The sequence below is a fragment of the Neofelis nebulosa genome, chromosome 17 (assembly GCF_028018385.1).
Source record: "Neofelis nebulosa isolate mNeoNeb1 chromosome 17, mNeoNeb1.pri, whole genome shotgun sequence".
Lineage (NCBI taxonomy): Eukaryota > Metazoa > Chordata > Mammalia > Carnivora > Felidae > Neofelis > Neofelis nebulosa.
Genome location: NC_080798.1, coordinates 33,714,429 through 33,737,332, shown reverse-complemented (window position 1 = coordinate 33,737,332; position 22,904 = coordinate 33,714,429). Strand labels below are relative to the sequence as shown.

Sequence of the window (22,904 nt, the reverse complement as noted above, 5' to 3'; positions counted from 1 at the left end):
TCAGATGCAGTGCTTGATTTCACAAACCAGGAGACCATGACCTGAGCTGAAATCAAGAGTCAGATGCTTAACCGACCAAGCCACCCAGGTGCCCCAGGCTCAGCAGTTCTTAATCCACTGGGGACCCAAATATACAGGTAATACATACCACGTATGCATACTGAAGTTTCACGTAAGCATTGCAAAAACTTCTATGCCCAACAGTTTACAAGAAAACTCAGAGCAGTGTAAATGGGCTACCTGACTTACTATGTAAATTTACCCTGAATATTCCTTTATGCACCTCAGACCTATCTGGCTTATGGGGTAGAAATGATTATGAATCGGGATTCCTTCCACAGGAGGTTTAGAGCCCAGATGAAGAAGCAAGTCTTACACATACCAAGTGTATGTGTATTTGGTGTTTAGTACGGAGCTAAATTCTTTCTACTCTGTTTCCCATCATCCTCAAACCTACTTGCCCAGGGTCACAAAGTTAACAGGTGGCACGGTGAGGATTCAGACCAGGCAGAGCTAGCACAAGAGCTGGAACACTTCCCCACTAAGCTCAAATTGCTTCTCTCCAAACGGCTCATGGGCAGAGCTCTCTGCCAGGCCCGCGGTGAGCAAGTCTGTTCTGGTACCTGTGCAAGTGTGTGCGCTCGTGTGTCTGTGACCAGATAAACAGAAGGGCAATCTGTTAGGGACCATGACAGCATGTTTAAAAACTCTAATGCTGTGGTGCAGGCACCACATACAAAGTGATTTAGAGAATGGAGCGCCCCCCCCCCCCCCCCCCAGAGCGGATGAGAACTGAGCTGGCCCTCAGAGGCCAGGCCTGCACACGAAGAGGACAGGAAGCCTGCCTCAGCATCCAGCACAGAGGCAATATGGAGGCATGGGCATGGGTGGATCCCAGAGACAAGCATTCTATACAGAATGAGAGACAGCTCAGGATCAGTGTGGGAAGCTGGACTGGGGTAAGTTCTCAAAGCTAAGGACAGTTGTAGATCCTATGCAGAGGGTGAGAGGAAACCATGAAGTGGTTGAGCAGGATGGTGAAGGACAAAAACAGAATTTCTGGAAGACACACGAGGAGAGGCTATGCGCAACACCCAGAGAAAGGCTCAGCAAGAGATGGTAAAGAGGGGCCCCAGGCCAGGCCCAGACATGCCTGCCGGGCAAGTGGGGGGAAGAAGATGACTGAGTGGGGCAGCTCATGGGCCCGGGGCTGGGAAAGAGACACTGCTACCACCTACCCAAGATGACAGAGGCGGAGCCTTCTCAAGGCACTCTTTTGCCCCTTAGAGGGCGAGGCCTGCTCAGAATCAGCACTCCCATACTGTCAGAAGGTCTGAGGATAGCACTACCCAAACATTTTTTTGGCCACCTTCATGGCTTTTATGCCTTTGAAAAAAAAAAGTCCCGCTACTTTAACTGCATCCTAAACCACAATTATTTATAACACCACGGTATTGATGTGTTAGGGACCTTTCGTCCTAAAACACGTTAAAATAAATAGGATAACACACGTGTTCACTTGTATACCACTAAACTTTCTGGCTGTACGTGAGGAGACCTGCCCCCTGGTTCTGGTTCCCGGGGAATCTGTACCTCAACACCATGTTTGCTTGCCTGGTGTGTTTAAGGCCGAGGCCACACCTGGGTCAACAGCCCTGAATGAGGTCGACTGTAGGACGGCCTCCTGTCCTTGTTCAAGCCTCAGGGCTCATGGTCTGGGAACTGTGCTGTGGCAGAGCAGGCGGCAGAACCAGGGCCAGTGATGACCTCCTCTGCTAGGAGACCAGCAGGAAGGGGCGGCCCACCCTCTCCCTCAGTGCTGGTCTCCTGAAAGTAGCGACTGGGTCTGGCCTGGATTTGCCAAGTGACCTAGAGTTCTCATGCAGGTGAGCGGATGTCCGTGATGCCCACTACTGCGGAGGGTTTCCAGGGATGGCCCTGTCGATCACACAGCTGACCCCTGTGGCACCCATGTGTGCCTGCGTCATTTTACAGAAAGGGCCCAGCAGAACCCTTTCACCGCAGAGGTTCTTCATACCAGCTTCCTGGCTGCTAAGGCCAGCCCAACATCTTTTGTAGTAAATGACAGTGCATCACTCTTATCTGGAAACTACTTGTCCAACAATTTCTGTGAATCAGAACCCTGCCAGGAATCATGAAGGACAATGAAGAACTCTGAGCACCAGGCTGCACAACAACAGCAACCCTTTCACCATCATGTACATTTGTAGAGCATTTCATGGTTGCCAACTCAGTTTTACATACTTAATGCCATGCCGTTAAGAGGCAGGAGTGCAGAGAGGTCTGGGCACTAAAGCACAAGCACTCTACTTGTAGAAGGGGTCCTCACTTATACCTTATTTATTCTTGCCCTACACACTCTTGTGACAGACCTAGTCACGTAGTTTTCCAGGCCATTACAGATTCAGAGTAGAACAAGAGAAGGGAAATAAGGCTTGAGGTAGGAACACAGAAAGCATCAAGGCATGACAGATGACAGCAAGTGAAGAGACAGGAAAATTATATAAAGCATATCAAAGTGGAGTTAATTGCATTCTAAGACCATGGGGGCAGGGCAGGGGGGGCAGGGGGTGGGAAATGGTCTGTACATCAATTGCCCTGAGGGGCACTGCTGACTTTTAGCACAAAGCAGTAAGGAAAAAAATGATGATTTGGGGCCATGAGGACAAAGGTTAAATACTGTGTACAGCATTCAATTACTTTGGGTAACAACATATGACTACTTTCTTTTGTAAATGTCTCTCCTAGTTTCTAAAACGCTCCCTGAATTGATAAACAGAGTTTGAAAAGAACATTTACATTTTTAAAAAAGTAAAACCCACTCTCACAAGTAGCACTGTGACAGGACTTCCTGGCTTTTCTCAATTGCTAAAGACCTTCCTCCCATGGATCGCCAAGTAGCCTAAGCTTGCGCTCTACCACTGCAGATCCAGGCTGAAATCCAGGCTGAAATCCAGTCTGTCCCTTCCTTTTCCCCATTAGTCCTCATTGTTTAGCTCTGGAGTTGCATAATTTACAGTCACCCTGCGAAGGGCTGTGTGTTCCCAAGTAGGAAGCTGTCACACTGAATAGAGCACTGCTGGGCTGTGTTCACAAACAGCATTTCACAATTCCTTTGCACAGCCAGTAACAGCAAACCTCCTCTTTGCGTGCAGGCAGCTCCCGCCAATCAGTCAGACTGGGGCAAGGGGAGCCAGGAAGGACTGCAACCATAAATTCTCTCTAGTCCACTGTATAACAAAGCAGAGTCATAAAACCGCAACCATATTTTCAAGTCAGGACCGAAACAAGATGCCCAGGCCAACTCCTAATTTGGTTCCTAGAACCCAACAACTTGTGAACTAATTTTCTCAGTTGGGAGGGAACCATGGTGGGGGGGTTGGAGAGGGCAGGATGAAAGTGATCTCAGGACTTTGGGTAGGAACTCAACCTAGGAGCTGACAAGAAGCAGGCCTGTGTGAGTCTGAAGATGATAGCACAGCTTTGTTAGAGGCAGATCTGCACAGGGCGGAGGCCCGGGAGACAGCCTGGTTGAGGGGAGGAGGCCCAAAGACTTCTGTGGGTATCCAAAATCGTATACAGAAGGTGTGCAAACTGGTACATGCATGAGAGAGAAACCTCCAGCTTTGGAATGTCCTCTCAGTGATAAACCAAGGTGTGACCCTGAACAAATATTTCGAATAGCCTCTCTGAATCTCACTTCCTTCATCTATAAAATGGGGATAACCAAAAATCAGCCTCCAGTAAGTTAAGCTCACATATGTAGTAAGCACTGTAAATAACAGGTGTTTGGTAAATGTGATTTCCTTCTCCCCAGCTGTGTCCTTCTACCCCAACCCTTCCTGAACAGTCACTGGGAAGCAGAAACGGGAAAAATGGGACCACACTCATTCTTGCTCTGTTACTAGCAAGGCCATGGGAACCTAGACAGGTTACTCCTTTCTCTGGGCCTCATAATCTACAGATTAACCATTAGGATTTATATAAAAATGAAGTAAGGTTGATGAATACAAAATCAATATGCAATCTGTTGTATTTCTCTAGACCAGCAACAAATACAAACTGCAATTCAAAAAAGGCAGCTATAAGACCACTGTAAATATCAAGTATCTAGCTATAAATCTAACAAAAAGTATATGAGATCTCTATGGGCAATGTTAAGTATTTCTGAGAGAAATTATGACAACCTAAATAAATGGTGAAATATAACATGTTCATGGATCAGCAAAACTTAAGATTTAAAGATGTCAAATCTAAAGATGTCAATTCTACCCGAACAGATTAGTATCATAAACCGAGTCTAATATTTACATGCAAACACACAGGGCTGAGAACAGCCAAACATTGATGAAGATGACCATGAGAAGAGACGGGATTTGCTAAACATCAAGACATGTTACAAAGTTGTAGTAATCAAGACAGCATGGCACTGACATAGGAATAGAGTCCAGTGGAATGGTCTAAAGAGACAAGAAACAGGTCTCTGCATATATAAACACACGACTTAAAATAGAGGTGGTTCTACAGAACAGTGCCTGAAAAAATGGCCTTTTGGATAAGCGATGCTGGCACAAACAGGTGTCTACTAGGGAAAAAAATAAAACAAGACCTCTATCTTATACCACATACAAGAATTACAGGTGAATTCTTGTAAAACCTAAATATGGAAGAAAAAAGCTTCAAAGCTTTTTTGAACAGGAGGATAAAAGAGGGTAGCTTTTATCACTTAGAGATAAAGAAAGAAAGATTTCTCAAATAGGACACAAAAAACAATAATCAAAAAGGGGAATACCGAAAACTCTGACTACATTAAAAATAAGAACATCTTTTTATCACAGTTCACCATTAACAAAGCGATAAACCAAGCCAGAGAATGGGAGGTAATAGCTGTAATGAATAACACTGGAAAAGGACTAGTATCCAGAACATATAAAGAATGCCTAAAAATTACTAATAAAATTACAACCTAATTTAAAAAGTAATAAAAGCACAGGTGTTTCTCAAAAGAGGAAATCAAATGTCCAAAAAATATGTGAAAAGCTGCTAGAATATTAAAGTAAAAGCACAATGAAATACTACTGCTTACCAATACAGTTGGCAAAAATTTTAAAGTTTGGCAAGAATTTAGAACAACAGGAATTCTGTCTGCTAGTGCAGTTATCAAATGGAATAGCCACTTTGGAAAATAATGTGGCATTATCTAATAATGGTGAAGATTCCCAGTAATTCCACTTCAAAGAACACTTCACATCCTAATGCACGTGCCTTAGGATATATATCCGCATAGGTGTTCATAGCACTATCCCTCACAATTGTCCAAAACTCAAAATAACCCAAAGGTACATCAACAGTAGAATGGATAAATAAATTACAGTATTGTCATAGCCAGCAAATAGCTGGCTATGTATATTATATAGTAGTGAAGTCAATAATATATAGCATATTCATCAATACACACAAATATTTGTGAATGCTACACAGAAAAATTATAAATATTCAGAAGAGAATGCTATAGCATATTATATAGCAATGAAAATAAATGGACTACAGTTATGTACAACATGGATGAATAATACAAAAGCAATATCGAAGAAAAGATATAAGACTTAATAATATATAACAGTATGATTCTAATTACATCCAGACCAGGAAAAACTGAACTCTATGATTACAGGATACATACATAGGTGGTAAACTCTACAAGAAGGCAAAGAAACACTATGAAAATCAAGGTAGTAGGGATCAAGAAGGGGTATTTAGGGAACTTTCCTGGCTGTTAAGAACATCCTAGTTTTTTACCTAGTGAAGCTTACGTGAACGTTTGCCTTTTAAAACAAATGCACACTTTGCATGTATATTTATGTCACAATAAAAAAGACTTTTTCGTTGTTAAAAAAAGACATTTTCTAAGTACCTCCTCCAGGAAGTCTTCCCACACCCCAAATTGACGAAGGAATGCCCTCAGCATCCTGGCTATGGTGCTTATTAATTGTAAGGGCATCTCTGTTCTCAAGGCAGAGAACCAGCCTGTCTTGGCTCACCATCATATCGTATGCAGTGTTGAGCACATGGTGGGGGCTCAATAAGTATTTGTTGAATTAATCAATGACTGCATTGAAAGATCTAGCTTGGTAAAGAGTAATTAATTAGACCAGGATAGGGGTGCCTGGGTGGCTCAGTCAGGTGAGTGTCCGACTTCGGCTCAAGTCATGATCTCACAGTCTGTGAGTTCGAGCCCCGCGTCGGGCTCTGTGCTGACAGCTCAGAGCCTGGAGCCTGCTTTGGACTCTGTGTCTCCCTCTCCCTCTGCCCCTCCCCTGCTCATGCTCTGTCTCTCTCTGTCTCAAAAATAAATAAAAACATTTTAAAAAATTAAAAAAAAAATTAATTAGCCCAGGACCAATCAATTGCCAACCAGTAAGAATGCACTGAGTGATGTGGCGGAAGGAGACACACACCTGAAATCAGAAGAACTGGGCTTGAGTTCCATCATGTACTGACCACATCGTATTGAATAAATCTGTCTTCTCTGATAGTAAAAATGATATAAATAGCTCACACTGAGTTAATTTCAACTATGTGCTCAGTGCTTTCAGCTCTGTTACCTCATTCAATCCTCACAGCATACCTGCAGTGTGTTTCCTCTTTATCTCTTTTTAATAATTAAGAAACTGGGGTTCAGGGAGACTAAATAATTTTCCCCAAATCACACTGGTAGTCAACACGCGGCAAAGCTAAGACGGCCAAATTTCACACTTCTCTGATACTGCTACACTGGCTTCTTTTCATCTCAGTTTCTGTAAGATGGGGATCCAGGGGTGTCTATGCAGCCTGACAGGACTGTTGTAAGGCCCAAAGGTGATAATGAATGTGGAAGCAGCTTGTAAACTCTCGAGTGCCATTCAAATGTAAGGAAAATAATATGTAACAGTATCTACCATGGGCCCACACAAAGGAAGCAGATGGTTTCTACCCACATTGAGTTCTCAAGCCAATTATAAAGGAAAGCTAAGTAAAACAGGAAAACTGGGAACACACATCAATAAACTGATGAGAAAGCCACCAGGTACGGCACATAATATAGGCTCAATCGTGGGACCAGCAGTGGGGGTACTGCTTAGACTGTGCAAGGCCTGTGCGCTCCATCTTCCACAAAGCAGCCAAAGGGATTTTGTTAAGGCTTACTAAAATTTTTTAAACTAAATAATGTACACTTGACAAGTCAGGATTATTGAATTATAATTTAATTAAAGTAAATTCACCCCTTTTAGGGATGCAGTTTGACGAGTTTTGATAAACATAGATGGTTGTGCAACCACCGTATGATTAAGAGACAGATATTTCTATCGCCTCTGAAAGTTCCCTTGTGCCCCTTTGTAGTCCTCTTTCCTGCCATCCCCCCAAAACAGTGATATGATTTCTGTCCCTATGGTTTTGCTTTTTCCAGAATGCAGAGGGATCTTTTAATACATAAGTCAGGTCAAGTTGTCCCCTATTTCAACAGCCCATGGCATTCAGCATGAAATCTAAATGCTTCTCTTGGCATGGCCACCAGGCCTTGAACAATGGCACCCCACTCCGCCAGCTTCTTTTTAAATGTTTTTTTTTTTAATGTTTATTTTAAGAGAGAGAGAGAGAAAGAGAGAGAGGGAGAGAGAGAGAGACTGTGAGCAGGGTGGGGGGAGGGGACAGAAAGAGAGGGAGTCACAGAATCCGAAGCAGGCTCCAGGCTCTGAGCTGTCAGCACAGAGCCCGATGTGGGGCTCGAACTCACGGATCATGACCTGAGCCGAAATAGGACGCTCAACTGACTGAGCCACCCAGGTGCCCCCCACCAGCTTCTTTAATCCCATTTTGTGTCACTTTTCCTTTCCTAAGGTCCAGCCTCTCTAGCCTTCTTTCTGCTCATTTCTGCCTCTGGGCTTCTGCTTCTATTCCCTGTTCCTCAGATCTTTTTTGACCTGCTTCCCTATCCTTCATTTCTGCCAACCACTCTCTTGTTTTTAAGCCTTATTTCCTCCTTTAGAACATATCACTGTCTGAAATGACCTTGCTCATTCATTTACCTGTTTACTATCTCCCTTCTCCAAAACTGTAAGGTCCTTGAGGGCAGGCAGCTTGTCAGTCTTCCTAAGAGCTCTGTTTCTGGAAACTCAGCGCCAACACACGACTGGTCTAACACCAGTACTCACAGAATGAACGGACACGCGCCAAAGAAGTTAGGGAATAGTGAGGTCCACATAGCTGACACTTCTAGGAAAGGGTTCAAAAAAGACAGGCCTTTTTGTACACCGGGGAAAAAAGGTAGAAGACCAGGAATGACTCAGAACCAGATGCCTTTCTACCATCTACCCAGAGCCCCCCGACGGACAGAGCCACAGGGTGCCTGAGAGATAGAGCCAGCACCTCCCTTACACTTGCCCTCAGGCTTGTTTCTCTCCTGAGGCGTGGGTCCCTCCAGCTCTTCTTTGTCTACCCTGGCTGGAGCTCCCCCACACTCCCCTTGGAGCCAGCTCAGGCTACAAGCCTTCTTTCTCCTAGCCATGCGAGCTCACAAAGAGGGGACCCCCAAGGTTGTTTTGTCTCTGCATCCCAGGAACATCTTCAGCACTCCTCCCCAGGGAAGAGCAACATAGGACTCTGGTCTCGTAAACCCTGATACCATTCGGAGTCATATTCCTCCCGCACAGGGCTCCACACTCTCAATGGAGAGTACACGTGGACGCACATGCACCGGTGTCCACAATTCCCTGAGCTGATGTCCCAGTTTTCTTTCTCAATTAGCACTAGACTTCTAAAAGCTTAATTTTGTTATAATTTATTATCTCAGTTGGGGGTGGCCAAGGGAGAAGGCAGGGAATTCCTCTGCCATGAGAACATCTGTTTTGTTGGACAGCAAAATTTAAATTATGACCTCAAGATTTGAGCAAGAGCTTATAGAATATCCGGTCTAGTTTTCTAACGTTATATGTGAAGATACTAAGGCCTAGGGAAGCTCCGGAACTTGCCTGGGGCCACCAAGCTAAATAGGGACTGAGTTGGGGTAGCACTCAGGTTTCTTTACTCCTAGGCCAGACTTATCCACCCTAAAATGTTCTTGAGTTTGGCTTCTCTCCCTTTCCCTCCACTGAAACTGCTCTTTTGAAGGCCTCCATCACCAAACACGATAGCTCCTTCTCAGTCCTTATCTAGCTTGGCAATGCCAGGGAACAGAACCACCATAGAACAGAACCGTGCTGCCACACAGAACTAACCAAGGCACAGTCCCTGCCTGCAGAGCGCCCAGCAGGGTTCTCCTCCGCTCCTCTGACTCCCAGCCCCTTTTCCCAGTTGGAGCTTCTTAGGAGTCTAGAGCTTACCGAAGGCAGGTTTCCCAGCTCACCTCCACAACGGGGGGCGGGGGAAGGGGACCCTTCTCCTCTCCATGTGCATACCACCCCAGGGAAACTGCATCTACTCTCATGGCCTTACTGTGCATGGCAGCTGAGCCCAGTCCTCCTTCCAGCCCTGACCTCCCATCCAAATGCTAGAATGACTGGCTAAGAAGACTACTGAACACTGGGAGTGGAACATAAAAGTTATCCTTCAAGGAGCCAAAATTCGTGCTTGTGGTCTGACTTGCCCTCTTCCTTCTACTATTACCCCTCTCCTTGTTCTTATGCCTCCTAACTTGATGTCATCACTAAACTCCAACACCAGATTCAAAACTTGGAGGACTCCTCTGATCTACTCTTTCCCCACACTCAAGCAGACAGCAGGTCTCACCTACTCCGCCTCCAAAATCTCTTCCCCACCCCGTTCCTCGTGGCCCTTCCTTCCAATTTCCTAGTTCAGACTACAAAAATCTCTCTGCTTTTAAGCCTCTTGTCTACTCTTCCTCTTCAAGCTCTGCCGACTTGGCACCCTACTACCCTACCACAGAGGGAAAGGCACCCTAATCTGTATTCAAAGTATATACACCTTGGCAAGGCGGTCTGGGAACCCTCACAATGTAGCTCCACTCTTCTTTTCTAACCACTTCTCCTTATAGACCCACAAAACCCCAATGCTTCGGTCATGTAAGACTGCTCACTGCTCCCTGATGGTGCCCTGCACAGTGGAGTACTGCTTCTGTGCTTTAGCTCACACTGTTTCTTCTTCCTGCGTGAAGAGGAGAGAATTCCAGCTCACATTAGTTTATGTAAAAGAAAGGATTTATTAGTTCACATAACTTTCAGGTCCATAGAGGCAGCTTCAGAGATTATAATAATTATCATCAGATGTCTTTCTGGCTTCCTCTGTCTCTTTCTGTCTTCTCCTCATTCCCTCCCTCACGCCCCAGTCTCTTAAAGCCTCAGTCTTTCCCATGAGAAGCGAACTTCCTCCTTGCAGTGTAATGGAGACGTGGAAATGTGGCCACAGGCAGCTCTAGGCTTTCATCACTCCAACCCAGTGAAGACCTTCTTTGATGAAGAGCTTGTTTCCCCTACTGACTATAAAATTCCAAAGAAGGACTCTGTCTGGCTTGGATTGAGTCATATCCCATCCTCCAATCACTGTGGCCAGGAGAATGGGATTTTGTGAATGGCAAGGCCTGAGTCACACACTCACTTCTTATCTTCAAGTGGCAGGGGGCAGTGATGGGCAGCCTCACCGGAGCAGCCTGGAAAGAGTAAAACAATGGGTGTCCACTGAACTCTCATTTCTCCACCTAGCTGTCTTGAGGCATGTGTAATTCTAAGCCCTTGTCCAAATTAAACTCTGCCATTGTCTCTTCCGTGCTTTCACCGCACCAGTTTGTCTCCTTCAACTGACTCAACTCTCTAACGGCAGGAATTGGATCCCTCGGTGATCAGCAAAAGGTCTTAACCAAAGGTGTGGCTCCAGAAAATCTTTCAGTCTGCAATTACGGTGCCTGAATATTTGTTTATGAAGTTATTTCCTGAGTCCCCTGGGACTTGACTTGCTTACCACCGGATCTCCAAGCTCCTAGAACAGTGCCTAACACATACCGGGTGCTAGATAAATACTGGGTAAATGAATACATGAATGGTTTGAATGGAAGAAAGGTTACCAGTCTTTGGTGTGTGCCAGTAAATGAGCACAGCTGCTTTTTAATGCGCCTTACTTGAGAAAAAAAGATAAGGCAGGAACTCCCTCAACGTCTTGTGCCCACCATCCCGCCTCCAAATTTCCCTATGCACTCCCCATCTCCCTACCCTTACGGCCCCTCTGGCAGTCTCAGGGCAGGTGACACACATTCACATCAACATCAGGTCGCTCAACCATACTCTGCACCCTGTTTCCGCCCATCCTCTTAGGGCTCCACTCCTTCTACCACTTCTTTTTTCCCATACCTTCAACATCTCCCTCCATCTGGGCTCTTCCTTTTCTGCTTCTCAGTGGATCCAGGTCCCACCTTGCTAGCCAAATGAACAATAAAGCCTCTGCTCAACCCTATTCACTGCATTCCTGCCTCCCTCTGTCCCTTTCCTTCTAGAACCCAGGTTTCTTTTCCAGGAGTCTCCATTCACAGCCTCCACTTCCTCAGTACCACTTACTTAACTCCGACTGCAATTTGGCTTTTCTCCTGCCACTCCACCGGAATTGCTCTTGCCAAATTCACCAGCAACTTTCCAGACCCACTGGACATGAGTCCGTCTTCAGCTTATTTGACTACTGCAGTATCTGACTCAATTAACCCCTTCCTTCTTTGGCTTTCATGATGCTGCTCTACCTCGGTTTCTTTTCCATCCCTCAGCTCATCCCTTCTCAGTTTCCCTCGCAGGCTCCTCTTCCTAAACGACTGTCACATCCTGGAGCTGGGGTGTGTGCACGTGGCACGGGGTGCATCCTCTGCCTTTTCACTCAGCCTGGTGAGGTTACCGACTTTCATGGCTCCCACTGCCCACAGCACCACAGAATTCCAAACTGATCCTTCTCCCCAGGTGTGTCCTACACCCTGCTCCACATATCTGACTGCCTGCCAGGGATCTCCACTTGGCTGATCCACAAAAATCACCAACATGAACAAAATTAAGTCTTCATTTCTCTCCCCAAGCCTTCCTTCTCCCTCCAGCATTCCTCCATCTCAGGGAATGGCACCGTCATCCCACCAGTAGCCCAAACCAGGAATCCTGGACCCAGTCTTGTCTATATCCTTTATTTATTTATTTTTTAAGGCAATCTCTACACACAACATAGGGCTCAAACTCACAACCCTGAGATCAAGAGTCTCATGCTCTACCAACTGAGCTAGGTAGGTGCCCCCTTGTCTATATCCTTTAAAACGGAGCTCCTCCCCAATCCCCTTTCAACTAATCAAATAAGTTCAATTATTCCACTGCCCAAATACCCTTTTCCCACTCCACTGCTTTGAGTTTCTTCTTATTCTATTCCCACCTGGGTCACAGAAATAAATTTCCACATGGTCTCTTAACCTCTGGACATGATTCTCTCTAGTCCACATAGGTGATCTTCCTAAAGTGCAAAAAATGATCCTGCCACCCATTTCCTTAGAACCCTATGGTTCTTGAAAGTTCTCATCACAAGAAAAACATCTGTAACCATGTGTGGTGATGGATGTTAACTGGACTTATTGTGGTGATCATTCTGCAATTTACACAAATATCAAATCATTACATTGTACACCTGGAAGTAATATAATGTCGTTAATCACACCTCAATTAAAAAAAAGCCCTTCTGTGCCATCTCATTGTATTCAGAATAAAATCTAAAGTTATTAGCACAACAGACAAGGCCCTTCACAATCTATCTCTGTCTCCTCTTTCATCCTTTATCTCTGGACACTCCTCAAATCAAGTATTTTACATCCTCAGCCTGCTTCGTGTGGTGACCTATCTTAGCACCTTTTTACATGTTGGTCCCTCTGCCTGGCATTCCTTCTTTTGTTTTGTTTTTTAATTAATATTTTTGGGAGAGACAGAACATGAGTGAGGGAGGGGGAGAGAGAGAGACGGAGACAGAATCCGAAGCAGGCTTCAGGCTCTGAGCCGTCAGCAGAGAGCCTGATGTGAGGCTCCAACTCACGAACTGTGAGATCATGACCTGAGCTGAAGTCAGACGCTTAACCAACTGAGACACCCAGGCGCCCCTTGGGATTCCCTTTTCCACCTGGCTAACTACCACTAGTTTTTAGGACTCAGCCCATGTGTCATTTTCTACCCAAACTTCCTGCCTAGATTTGGTGGCCTCCATTCTCCTGTGGGGAGAACTGGCTGCTTGCTCTGAAGTATAAGCGTCTTTTACATGTAACTCCCTTTAGGCTGAATTCCTTAAGGGCAAGGACTGAGGCCTTCCTCTCTACTTCCATGACACCATGCGTATGTCCAGCATTTGATAAATGCTCAGTAAATGCTTGTGGATGAAAAGATGGATGGATGGATGGATGGATGGATGGATGGATGGAAGGTGGCTGAATGGATGTATATACTACTGTCCTGTCTTTCTCAAGCCTCCTCTGAATCACCTGCTTCTACCAAAGCCAAAGTCTTCAGTGGCCGCACCCACAAATGGCCCACATTTCTGAGGCAGCGACAGAAAACTATTTCAGAGGCTGTCTAGATGAGGGTTAGGAAACACTCTGGTGTCAGAATTAATGTCATATGTGAGGACGGCCACCACCTCCACCTCCAAAAATCCGGCACCAATCGAACACTTGCTATTCTCTCAGCCACTGACCTCAACCAAAGTTAGTGACATCCCATTTGCTGATGGGCACTGGGTCCCGTCTGCCAGCTCTCTTTTGTCCACACTGGTGGTGGTCTAGTAAGGACCACGTAGTGTTAGAATGGAAAGGACATAGGCTTTGGAGTTAAACAAATTGTGGCCTTACGAAGCTGTGTGGTCTCGAGCAAGCCACCCAACTTCTCTGAGCTTTACTTCCTCATCTGTAAGATGGAGCTGATGACTGTATTTCCGCATAGGTTGATGTGAAAAAACAAATGAGGATAATGGATTGGATTGAAAATGATCAACGCTATGAACATCAAAGGCTTTCAGTGTTATTATGCTGGCTTATGTAGAAATGAGTTTGTATCCCCTGTGAACCTCATTCCTTTCTCTTTTCTTCATTTAGCAAGCATTTGTGAAGCACCTCCTGTGTGCCAGACATTGCACTCACTGCTGTATTATGAGCAAAAAGAAGTCACCATCTCTGCTTTAGGAAGCCCTGGTAAGGAAGGGGCACCAAGACTAGCAAAGGAGACAGATATATTAAACACATAATTAATTTACAATGTGTAATAAACATTAGTGCTCTGAGCCTCTGGAGGCGGGTGACCCAGAGTTGATTTTATGACATGGGGAAGCTGTCCCTGTAAAGTATCAATTTTCCACAGAAAGCCTGTCAATTGGCTATGACATGGGCAGAGAATCCAGGGTAAATTCTTGCCATGGAATACTATCCTTACATACTATTCCCCTTTTCTTTTTCCTCCTTCTTGGTTAAGAAATTAAGCGAGTAGGGGGACAAATTCAGGGCACTATTAGCCTTGCAGGATTTTATTTTACTTTATTATTTTTTGTGTGTGTGCTATGAAAAGCACAATGTTTTTCCTCTCCTCTGTAAAGAAAATTAGAACTAAAGATGGCTCAGCAGATAAAAGCTGTGGGCGGTAAATACTCCCACTATTCCCCCCTGCATTTCAGGCTTCTAGGTTTCTCTCTGCATTTACTGGATCTTAGAGCTAAGAACCTGAAAGAGGCCTGAGAGATCCTGTGGTGAAAGCCCACGTTCTAATTAAGAGATGAACAAACCAAGGCTCCGAGGGGCTAAACGACCTGCCCAAAGTCGAATCAGAGAATGAGTCAAAACTAAAACACAGTTCTACTGATCCTCCCCGTTTACTGGTCTGCGGGCAGACCCCTGGGATCTGAGGCACCTGAACCCAAGCAAGTTCCTTCACCTGCAGCCACCCCTGGTGGGGCCAGGCTGTCTCTATTTCTAAGACTCCTGGAAGCCACCGACAAACCACTTCTCCCTCTAACATGTCACTGGGGGTCTCCTCCCAGAAACATCCTGTTTTTCACCAGCAGGATACTTTCGGATCCTCCTCTTTGGTTTGAGAACCACATCTGCATCAAGAGTTTGGTTAGAGGTGGTTTCCTCAAAATGCCTCTCAGAACTACGAATTTCTTGGCTGACAAAGCTTTGTGGTTAAGGTCGCTTTTCTACAATCATCTTGGCCTTCAAAGAGCTTTCATGGGTACCCCGTACTCCCCCCGCCCCCCACCGCAGGATGGAACTATAAATGATGCTTTTATGTTTAGAACCTTGCATCAAAGACCTCAAGACCCTGACATGAAGGTAGCTCTGATTTCATGGGCCACTTAAGACAGGGAAGGAGCTGGGGGAAACAGTACCCCCAGAGGGGCAGGTGGCGGGAGGAGCCACTAGCCTTAACTCCTGGTCCAGTGCTCTTTCCCACTCTTTGTGACATCACTCCAGCTTCTTGGCTTGAAGCAGCTGCACCATCAAAAATGTCACATCAGTTATGACAACACAGTTTATTATATAACTCGTACTGCAGAGCACCAAGGGGGAGAAGCCATAAGCATGAACCACTGCACTCCCCTTCTGGCTTTTAAGGAAGACAAGGCCCACATACTTGAAAAGACAACTCCATATGGGAAGGGAACACCCACTAATCAATCAAAGGAATGAAAACTATAGCTGACGTCTGTATAGTGATTGCTAGAACACTGTTATAAGGGCACTTGCCCACAACAACTCCTTTAGGTGGCGTTTTTATTATCAGCCCCATTTTTATAGGCAAAGACACTGAAACTGAGGTACAAAAAGTAAAGTAACTTGTTTAAGTTACTAACACCTAATCAGTGGTAGAGCTAAGATTTGATGCTAGGCAGTCTGGTTCCAGCGTCCATGCTCTTAATCACCTCTCAATTTTAGAGAAGCATGCTAAACTGCTTCTCGAAAAAAGAAACTAGCTTTTCTTTGAACCGGTAACAGGCCACTGCTCCTTCCTCTCTTCCCCCTCTACGCTAATGACTGATTTGCCGGACGGTGTCTTTTCTAACCAGGACTGTGTAGCATGCGCGAGAAGCACAGGATAGATAAAATAAGAATGTGATATAAATTTAAACAAATTCTTAGAATGGAGATCATTTGAGTACCGTCAACGTGTTTATGGTGATGCAGTCCATAAGTAAGGTAAAGTGCTCATTCACTGTTTTTAAACTCACCTAGCATGTGTGTACACACACACACACACACACACACACACACACACACACAAAGTTTGGGGGTAACCCTTTCCAAAATGTCTTTTTTCATTTTGAAATCATCCCCTTCCCAGCTTGTCTACTGTCTTTCAGATCACGACGTGCTCTTGTGATAATGATCTGTCTAGCTTCATTAGACAGGAGACCCTGAAGACACCCTGGGAGACAGCTAACCCAGTCCCTGCATCCAGATGGGCTCACCACATGTCAGAAAAACAGGACCTTATTCTACTCACATTAAATCTCCAGTGTTCATAGAGGTAGAGTGCCGTGAGCAGCTGAGAAACATGAGTGACCCCGTCCTATCTGTAGCAGATGTGGTGTACTAAGGAGAACAATCATAATCTGGGGAGTTCCGAGTGGTAAAGAAACAAGCCAATACTCTGACTCTGAGCACTATAAATGTAATCTAGTCCTACACGGAGAGAGAACAGAAAGTCTGATTCCTTTAGAGCCATGGCAATCCCAAATGAAGCCTCATCCATGTAATCTAATCAGAAACAACCCTTTTAACAAGCAGACAGGTTCTACTTGAGAATTCAACAGGTAACTCAGGTTCAAGAGTTCCATGGCTGACTGCTGAGGAGATCAGGTGGACTGTTTGCTACTTTTCTGGCAAGAAGGTCTGCTGGTATTTACAGCTCAGTGAACAGTAAGCAAGGAGAGAGCACCATCCATCAGCGAAGGAGAACTCATCTGCTACTTGATCCGACATTCTGTTTGCGATCATGCTGTCTCCAGAGAGCGAGGTGCATCCATTTGAATAAACATGGAGAAGGGAGGAAGGGGAAGGGGCAAAGCAGCCAAAGAGATGATTGCAGAAATAACAAGTCCACAAACCTAGAAGGGTGGTTCTCCGGAGTGCTGCCTCAACATGGGACCCTTTGGGGACACGCAGGAAATGCCCTTTTAGATGGCTGCACTTTTACAGAGTAATGGCTGCAAGTGGCCATTCCCTTCCACTCATTACTGCCACTCGGGAGGTGCTGAACAGCAGTGTGCTGACTGAACACAGGCTTGTTGTGAACCTAAGCCAAACAGAAGACACCCTACTTACAAAAGCAGGGTCAGCTGGTGGGAGGAAGCCACCAGCTTTTGTCAGGAGGTGACGTTTTTATTTTTTTTTAACGTGTATTTATTTTTGAGAGAGAGAGACAGGGTGTGAGCAGGGGAGGGGCAGAGAGAGAGGGAGACACAGAATCTGAAGCAGGCTCCAGGCTCTGAGCTGTCAGCACAGAGCCCGATGCGGGGCTCGAACTCATGGACCATGAGATCATGACCCGAGCTGAAGTCGGACGCTCAACCGACTGAGCCACCCAGGCGCCCCATGGAGGAGGTGACGTTTTAAAAGACTACCTTCTCCAACAGGATGGGGTCTGTCCTCTGAATCATAACCCACTATAAGGGCTGGGATATTTGTACAAGAAATGACGTCTTCACCGGACAAATCCTGGCATTTGTTTTACAATGGCACTGAGCAGGCGCCTTGGGAATGAGTGCACATCCAGAGTACTCCATTTTACTTTGTCCATTTGTGTTTAAAGCCAGCAGCTTGTAAGCCACACCTCACTGCCACCTTCCAACTCCCTATCTCCTAAAAGTCCACCTAATGCTCCAGACACAGGGAGCCTGAATGTGACATCACAGAGAACTCAACACCTCAGATGAGGGCAGTTCTTATAGCACCTCCACAGCTCATTTTACATTTTCATCAGGTAGAATGCCCAAGCACTTGTCACTGTTTGTTCAAAACGGGAAGTCACTAAAAAGGATATTCTATTGATTTCATACTTCATAAAATATAATTCTTTAAGAGATTTCTTGGTAAGGATTTTGGAAATTAAATAAAATGAACACCTCCTTTTAAAATTTTGATTAGTCCAGGGGTGCCTGGGTGGCTCAGTCAGTTAAGCAACCGACTTCGTCTCTGGTCATGATCTCACGGTTCGCGAGTTCAAGCCCCATGTAGGGCTCTGTGCTGACAGCTCAGTTCAGAGCCTGGAGCCTGCTTCGAATTCTGTGTCTCCCTCTCTCTCTGCCCCTCCCCTGCTCATGCTCTTGCTCTCTCAAAAATAAACAAATAAGTAAAACAAATAAAAAATAAAATTTTGACTAGGCTGAATAAAACAGTCCCATGGATTGCAAAAATGATGAGGCCCATATCACAGGTGAGGTCATCACCTCCTAACAAGCACAAGTTAAATACCACATATTTAAAAAGGTCATTGTTCATGGTGTGTGTAAAATTTTATTTGTGCTCTTTCAATGATTGTTATTTCTTAGAACTGAAATGTTTTGGATTGTCTGACCCAGAACTCCCAGACGCTAGCTCACGATCACACATGCAAAAAAACACAACAACAACAGCCCAGCAAGCTATGTTCAAATGAAACTTTTAACAAATTTAATAAAGTACTAAGAATCAGGCTTGTAAAATGACAGTCTCATCTGTGGCATCTCTTTAATGGCTGTAAGTTTCCCATTACAACATGTATCAAGCAAAAGAATTGCAAAGGTCGGTCTCCTGCAACATTTCTAGGCTGATGTGTGTGTTAATACTTTGTTTTAAGTAGCATCAGTTAGCCCTTTATCATATAACTTCAATTACTATGGCATATATGGAAGCCTATTCCTTCTAATCAGCACGCCACAACATGGATTAGAAAAGAGGCTAAATGGCACGCTCTTCTGAAAACGCTGGTTTAAAAGGGTCTGGAGATGTCTGAATATCAATATTCTTTCTCTCTGTTCAACAGAAACTATTAAGCCCAAGGCCCCCTTAGGAAATCATCAAGTTCTCACAGGGCATCACCCATGGAGAACTCTTTAATTTCATCTACCTGGGTAAAATAAAGCAACATCCGAATTCATTCATATGTATGGCCTGATAGGTCGGTCACTAATCACACTGCACAGACAAGTCCAAAACTGCTTTCTGGAAATGGCACCTACATTTTTGGGCCCAGCCCCACCCACGATACAGGTCTCCTGACTCAAGTGATTCTCAGTCGTGGCGATCAGGAAAATCATCTCTGCAAAGGAGGACTCAAAAGAATTTGTCACTAGGATACAGTGACACCAATCCCACATTTTGTGGTTAATAAAACAAGTCCTGCATCCAGCTTGGCACAAGGCCCTGATCTGATTTATTTCAAGCCAAGCTGGAGGGCTCACAGGAAAAGCTGCCATTCATGAATGCTTCAGGAGGACAGGATGCCAGGGTCCCTTGTGGCAAAATTTACAGGGCCAGAAATCTTTCTGATTGACCTTTTGAACAAACATAGCCTATTTCCTAAAGAGTTGGTGTGTTTAAAAAAATTAATAGTTTTACCTCAGTTTTGCCTGACATTTTTCTACAAAAAGGTGTTCTGTGGGAGTAAGAAAAGTGGGGAGTACAGGGAAAAGAGAAGAAATGTTCAGATATCTGATTTAACCATCTCAAACATCAAAGGCTTGACTTTTTCGTCTTCCTCGGTGTAACTAAATCTGAGACACATAAGACTTTCCGGGGAAAGTCTACATACAGCCTTCATTTAAGATTCCCTGCCCCAGTATATAATTAGGAATTTTCATTTTAAAATGGCACACCTATTTCCTCAGAGAGCTCAGCTCTCTTTGAATAAAAAAGGTGAGGTACCCTTTGGGGGAGTCAGTATATATTTTTAAACTTCTTATTAAATCAACCTAATTTATGGGGCATGTTCGGGAAAAGCAGGTAAGGAGTTGCTTTGGTGGACGCAAAGTTAATTTGCAGACTCTAGCATACCTCCCTCCTTCGTTCTCACCCCCCCCCCCCGCCCCACTCCTCCCACGAGTCTTTCCGAATGCCTTCGGCCCCCTCCGAAGCGGCTCGGGTTCTCTCCGCTGGGGCCCCGACTCCGTTCCGAACACTGCCGAGTCCCTCCGAGCCCCGCGCCCAGCCCGCCCCGAACTGAGCCGAGCGTCACCGAGCTGAGCCCCATCGACTTTTCCGGCCTCAGCTGGGCGCTGTCCACCACTCGCAACGCCTGAAACCTCACCCAGCCCCTGTGGCTGGTGCTTCTACCCGGCTCCGAGGCCACCACTGCAGATTACAGACTTCTTAAGTTTTGAAACATCCCCCTTTGGGAGAGAGGGGTGGCGCTGCTTGCATTTACCGACCTGCAAGGGCTCCAGGCAGATGCAACATGCACCTTGTTGCAAAGAGCAATTCCCTCGGCCCCGCCTCTCCATCCATTTGGGCTGCACAAGCTCCAGAGAAGCCCCAGGCCAAATTACCCGTGGCTCAGAGGGGTGCGGCGAGCCGAGGGGCCTCTGCAAAGAAAGCCCCAGGGAGCCCTCTAACGAAAATAAGAATATGTCAAACAGACGGGGTGGGGTGGGGGGAATTGTCTCCTAGTCGCTACTCCCTACCATCATGGCGCCGCCTAGAAGCCGCTTGTCATGCCTGTTACACATGCAAGATTTTTTGCATCTTGGTTCTGAAACCGCAAGCATGCTTCGATTCCCACCCACCTTTCCGCCAAAGGGGTTTTTATTTTCCATTGTTTTCCTACGGGATGCAATTACTTCAGCTATTCTGTCAAGTTGAAAAATAATCATTTTTGTTTACTGCACAGCAACCCCTAATTAGGAGCTGTGTGTGCACGAAGGTGTCACAGCAAAGCGACGTGGAATCCTCGCTAAATGGTCTTAACGAACTCCTCCGTCCCGAACTGACAGGCCAACGGAAGCAGCGGGGCCGGGAGGCCCTGAGGGCATCCACCCCTTCCCCGCAGGCCACCCCCTCCCAAGCAAAGCTGCCTGTGGGCTCGCTAGGAATTGCCCAATGGATGGGGCAAGAAGCAAGCCTGAGAGTGGGAAGGAGGGGCGAGGCTCCTTACTGAGAAAGTGTGGAAGGGAAGAAATATCCCATTTTGTTTTAATTTTCAACCATCACTCAAATCCACCCCCAGTTAATTAGGAGGGGAAACTGATATCTAAGGCAGAAGGGGGCGGTGGCAAGTGGGGCCTGAAATCCGCATTGTGGGTAGATTACATGGAACATGGCCTATGCAGAGTGTAAATAAATACATTGATAAAGGCCACAGAGTGAAGGAAAACTGCCGGTCAGGAGACCAAACGCTGGGGGGGGGGGGGGAGGGATGAGGGGGGACACAAGGGACAGGCATTCAGCCTCAGCCAGAGTTCCCCTTCCACCTCTGCCTTGGATACAGCTGTGCCAGCCACATTTGCTTGGAAATCCACCCCCCTCCCCTACCACATAACCCCTTCCCCTGACCCTAGTCCTTTTGGGGGGCGGGGGGCAGAAACCACAACCTCCAATTCAGCACCAAATCCATGAACAGCAGACACTTGATCCTCCACCCCAGTCTAGGGCTGGGTCCTTTCCATGTTTTAGCCAAGTTCAAAATCACTGCCCCAGGAGAAGAGCAGGGGGAACGGACTGTGGATGTGGAAGGGGGAGGGGGTGGAGGGAGGAGGAGAGAGAAATACAGAATGAAACAGAGACATATAGATAGAAACGGAGGTAGTGATACATACAAGGGGCAAGAAAGAGTAATGATCATAATCATGCCAATAGTGTGATGTTCTGATCAATATGGCGGACACTGTCATTCATACAACTACAGGCACTCCACTTCCCTCCCCCCTCCGCAAAAAAAACACCCACCGGGGAGCTGGGGTGGAGGACCCAGAACCAACGGAGGGCGTGGGGGAGGGGAGTCAAATCCAGGTGTGTGTGTGTGTGTGTGTGTGTGTGTGTGTACACGAATCAGAAACCAGGCCTGGAGAGCAATGTGTAATGAGCAAGATAATACAAATGACAAAAAATTATTAATAAAAGTACAAATCCCAAGGCCACAGGGACTTACTTCATCTGCTTCACAATGGTGCTTTTTCCTGATTCTCCAGCCCCTGTTGGGACAGACGGGGGAAAAACTGGTGAGTGTCAGCTTAGGGGAAGGGGGGGGGGGGAAGGCATGGAGGTAAGGCATGCGAGAGGATGGACGATCCTAGGCACACAGTGGTGCCAACTCCGGGACCAGGTCTCCCCAGACACGAGTAGGGTGGGAGAGAGGGCAGAGGTGGGTGCGGAGTGGCTGGGGTCGGGAGATGGGGGTGGCAGCCCCGGTCCTTACCCAGCAGGAGTAATTTCACGTCTTTGGCGGCGCTGATGCCATCCTCTTTGAGGTTTTTCTCAATCGCCTTGCTCCGCTCGAGGGCGGCTCTCTCCTCTGCGCTCAGAGTACATCCCATGGTGGCCCCTTCCCTGCCACAGCCCGCACGACTCGGCTGGCACGGCTCCCCGGCTCGGCGCGCCCCCCACCCCCCCAGAGAGCAGAGCCTGGGCTCAAAGGGGAAAAAACCACGATATCCTTCCCTTGGTTGAAAACAAAAATGTCGGGAAACCAGGACCCCCCAAAAAGACAGCCGCTAAGATTCCAGCAGCGGAGACTTGCGGTAGCTGGCGGGTTCTAGGGGTGTCGAGGCGAAGGTGGCCGGGGTCTGGGGCTCCGGGGCCGAGGGAAGAGGCGCCCGCGGTCCGAGGAGGCGCGGGCTGCAGGCACTGAGGCTTGTGCACGACCCAAAATAAATAAAATAATAGTTGAGGCAAGAGCCGCAGCCGGAGCCGGCGGAGGGTGGGGTGGGGGGCAGGG

The 22,904-nt window shown here is 46.4% G+C and overlaps 1 protein-coding gene across 3 annotated transcripts in view; it reads right to left on the bottom strand.

Annotated features, from left to right (window-relative positions):
• Positions 1-22,517, bottom strand: part of GNAO1 (G protein subunit alpha o1) — a 170,271-nt gene extending 147,754 nt beyond the window's left edge. For all 3 annotated transcript variants that reach the window (XM_058706792.1, XM_058706794.1, XM_058706791.1), the window contains exons 1-2: positions 22,386-22,517; positions 22,119-22,161 (exon numbers count right to left, since the gene is read on the bottom strand). In XM_058706792.1, the coding sequence (XP_058562775.1) occupies positions 22,119-22,161; positions 22,386-22,503 (161 nt within the window). In that variant the 5' untranslated portion in view covers positions 22,504-22,517. The remainder of the gene's footprint in view (positions 1-22,118; positions 22,162-22,385) is intronic.
• Between the last annotated feature and the right edge of the window lie 387 nt (positions 22,518-22,904).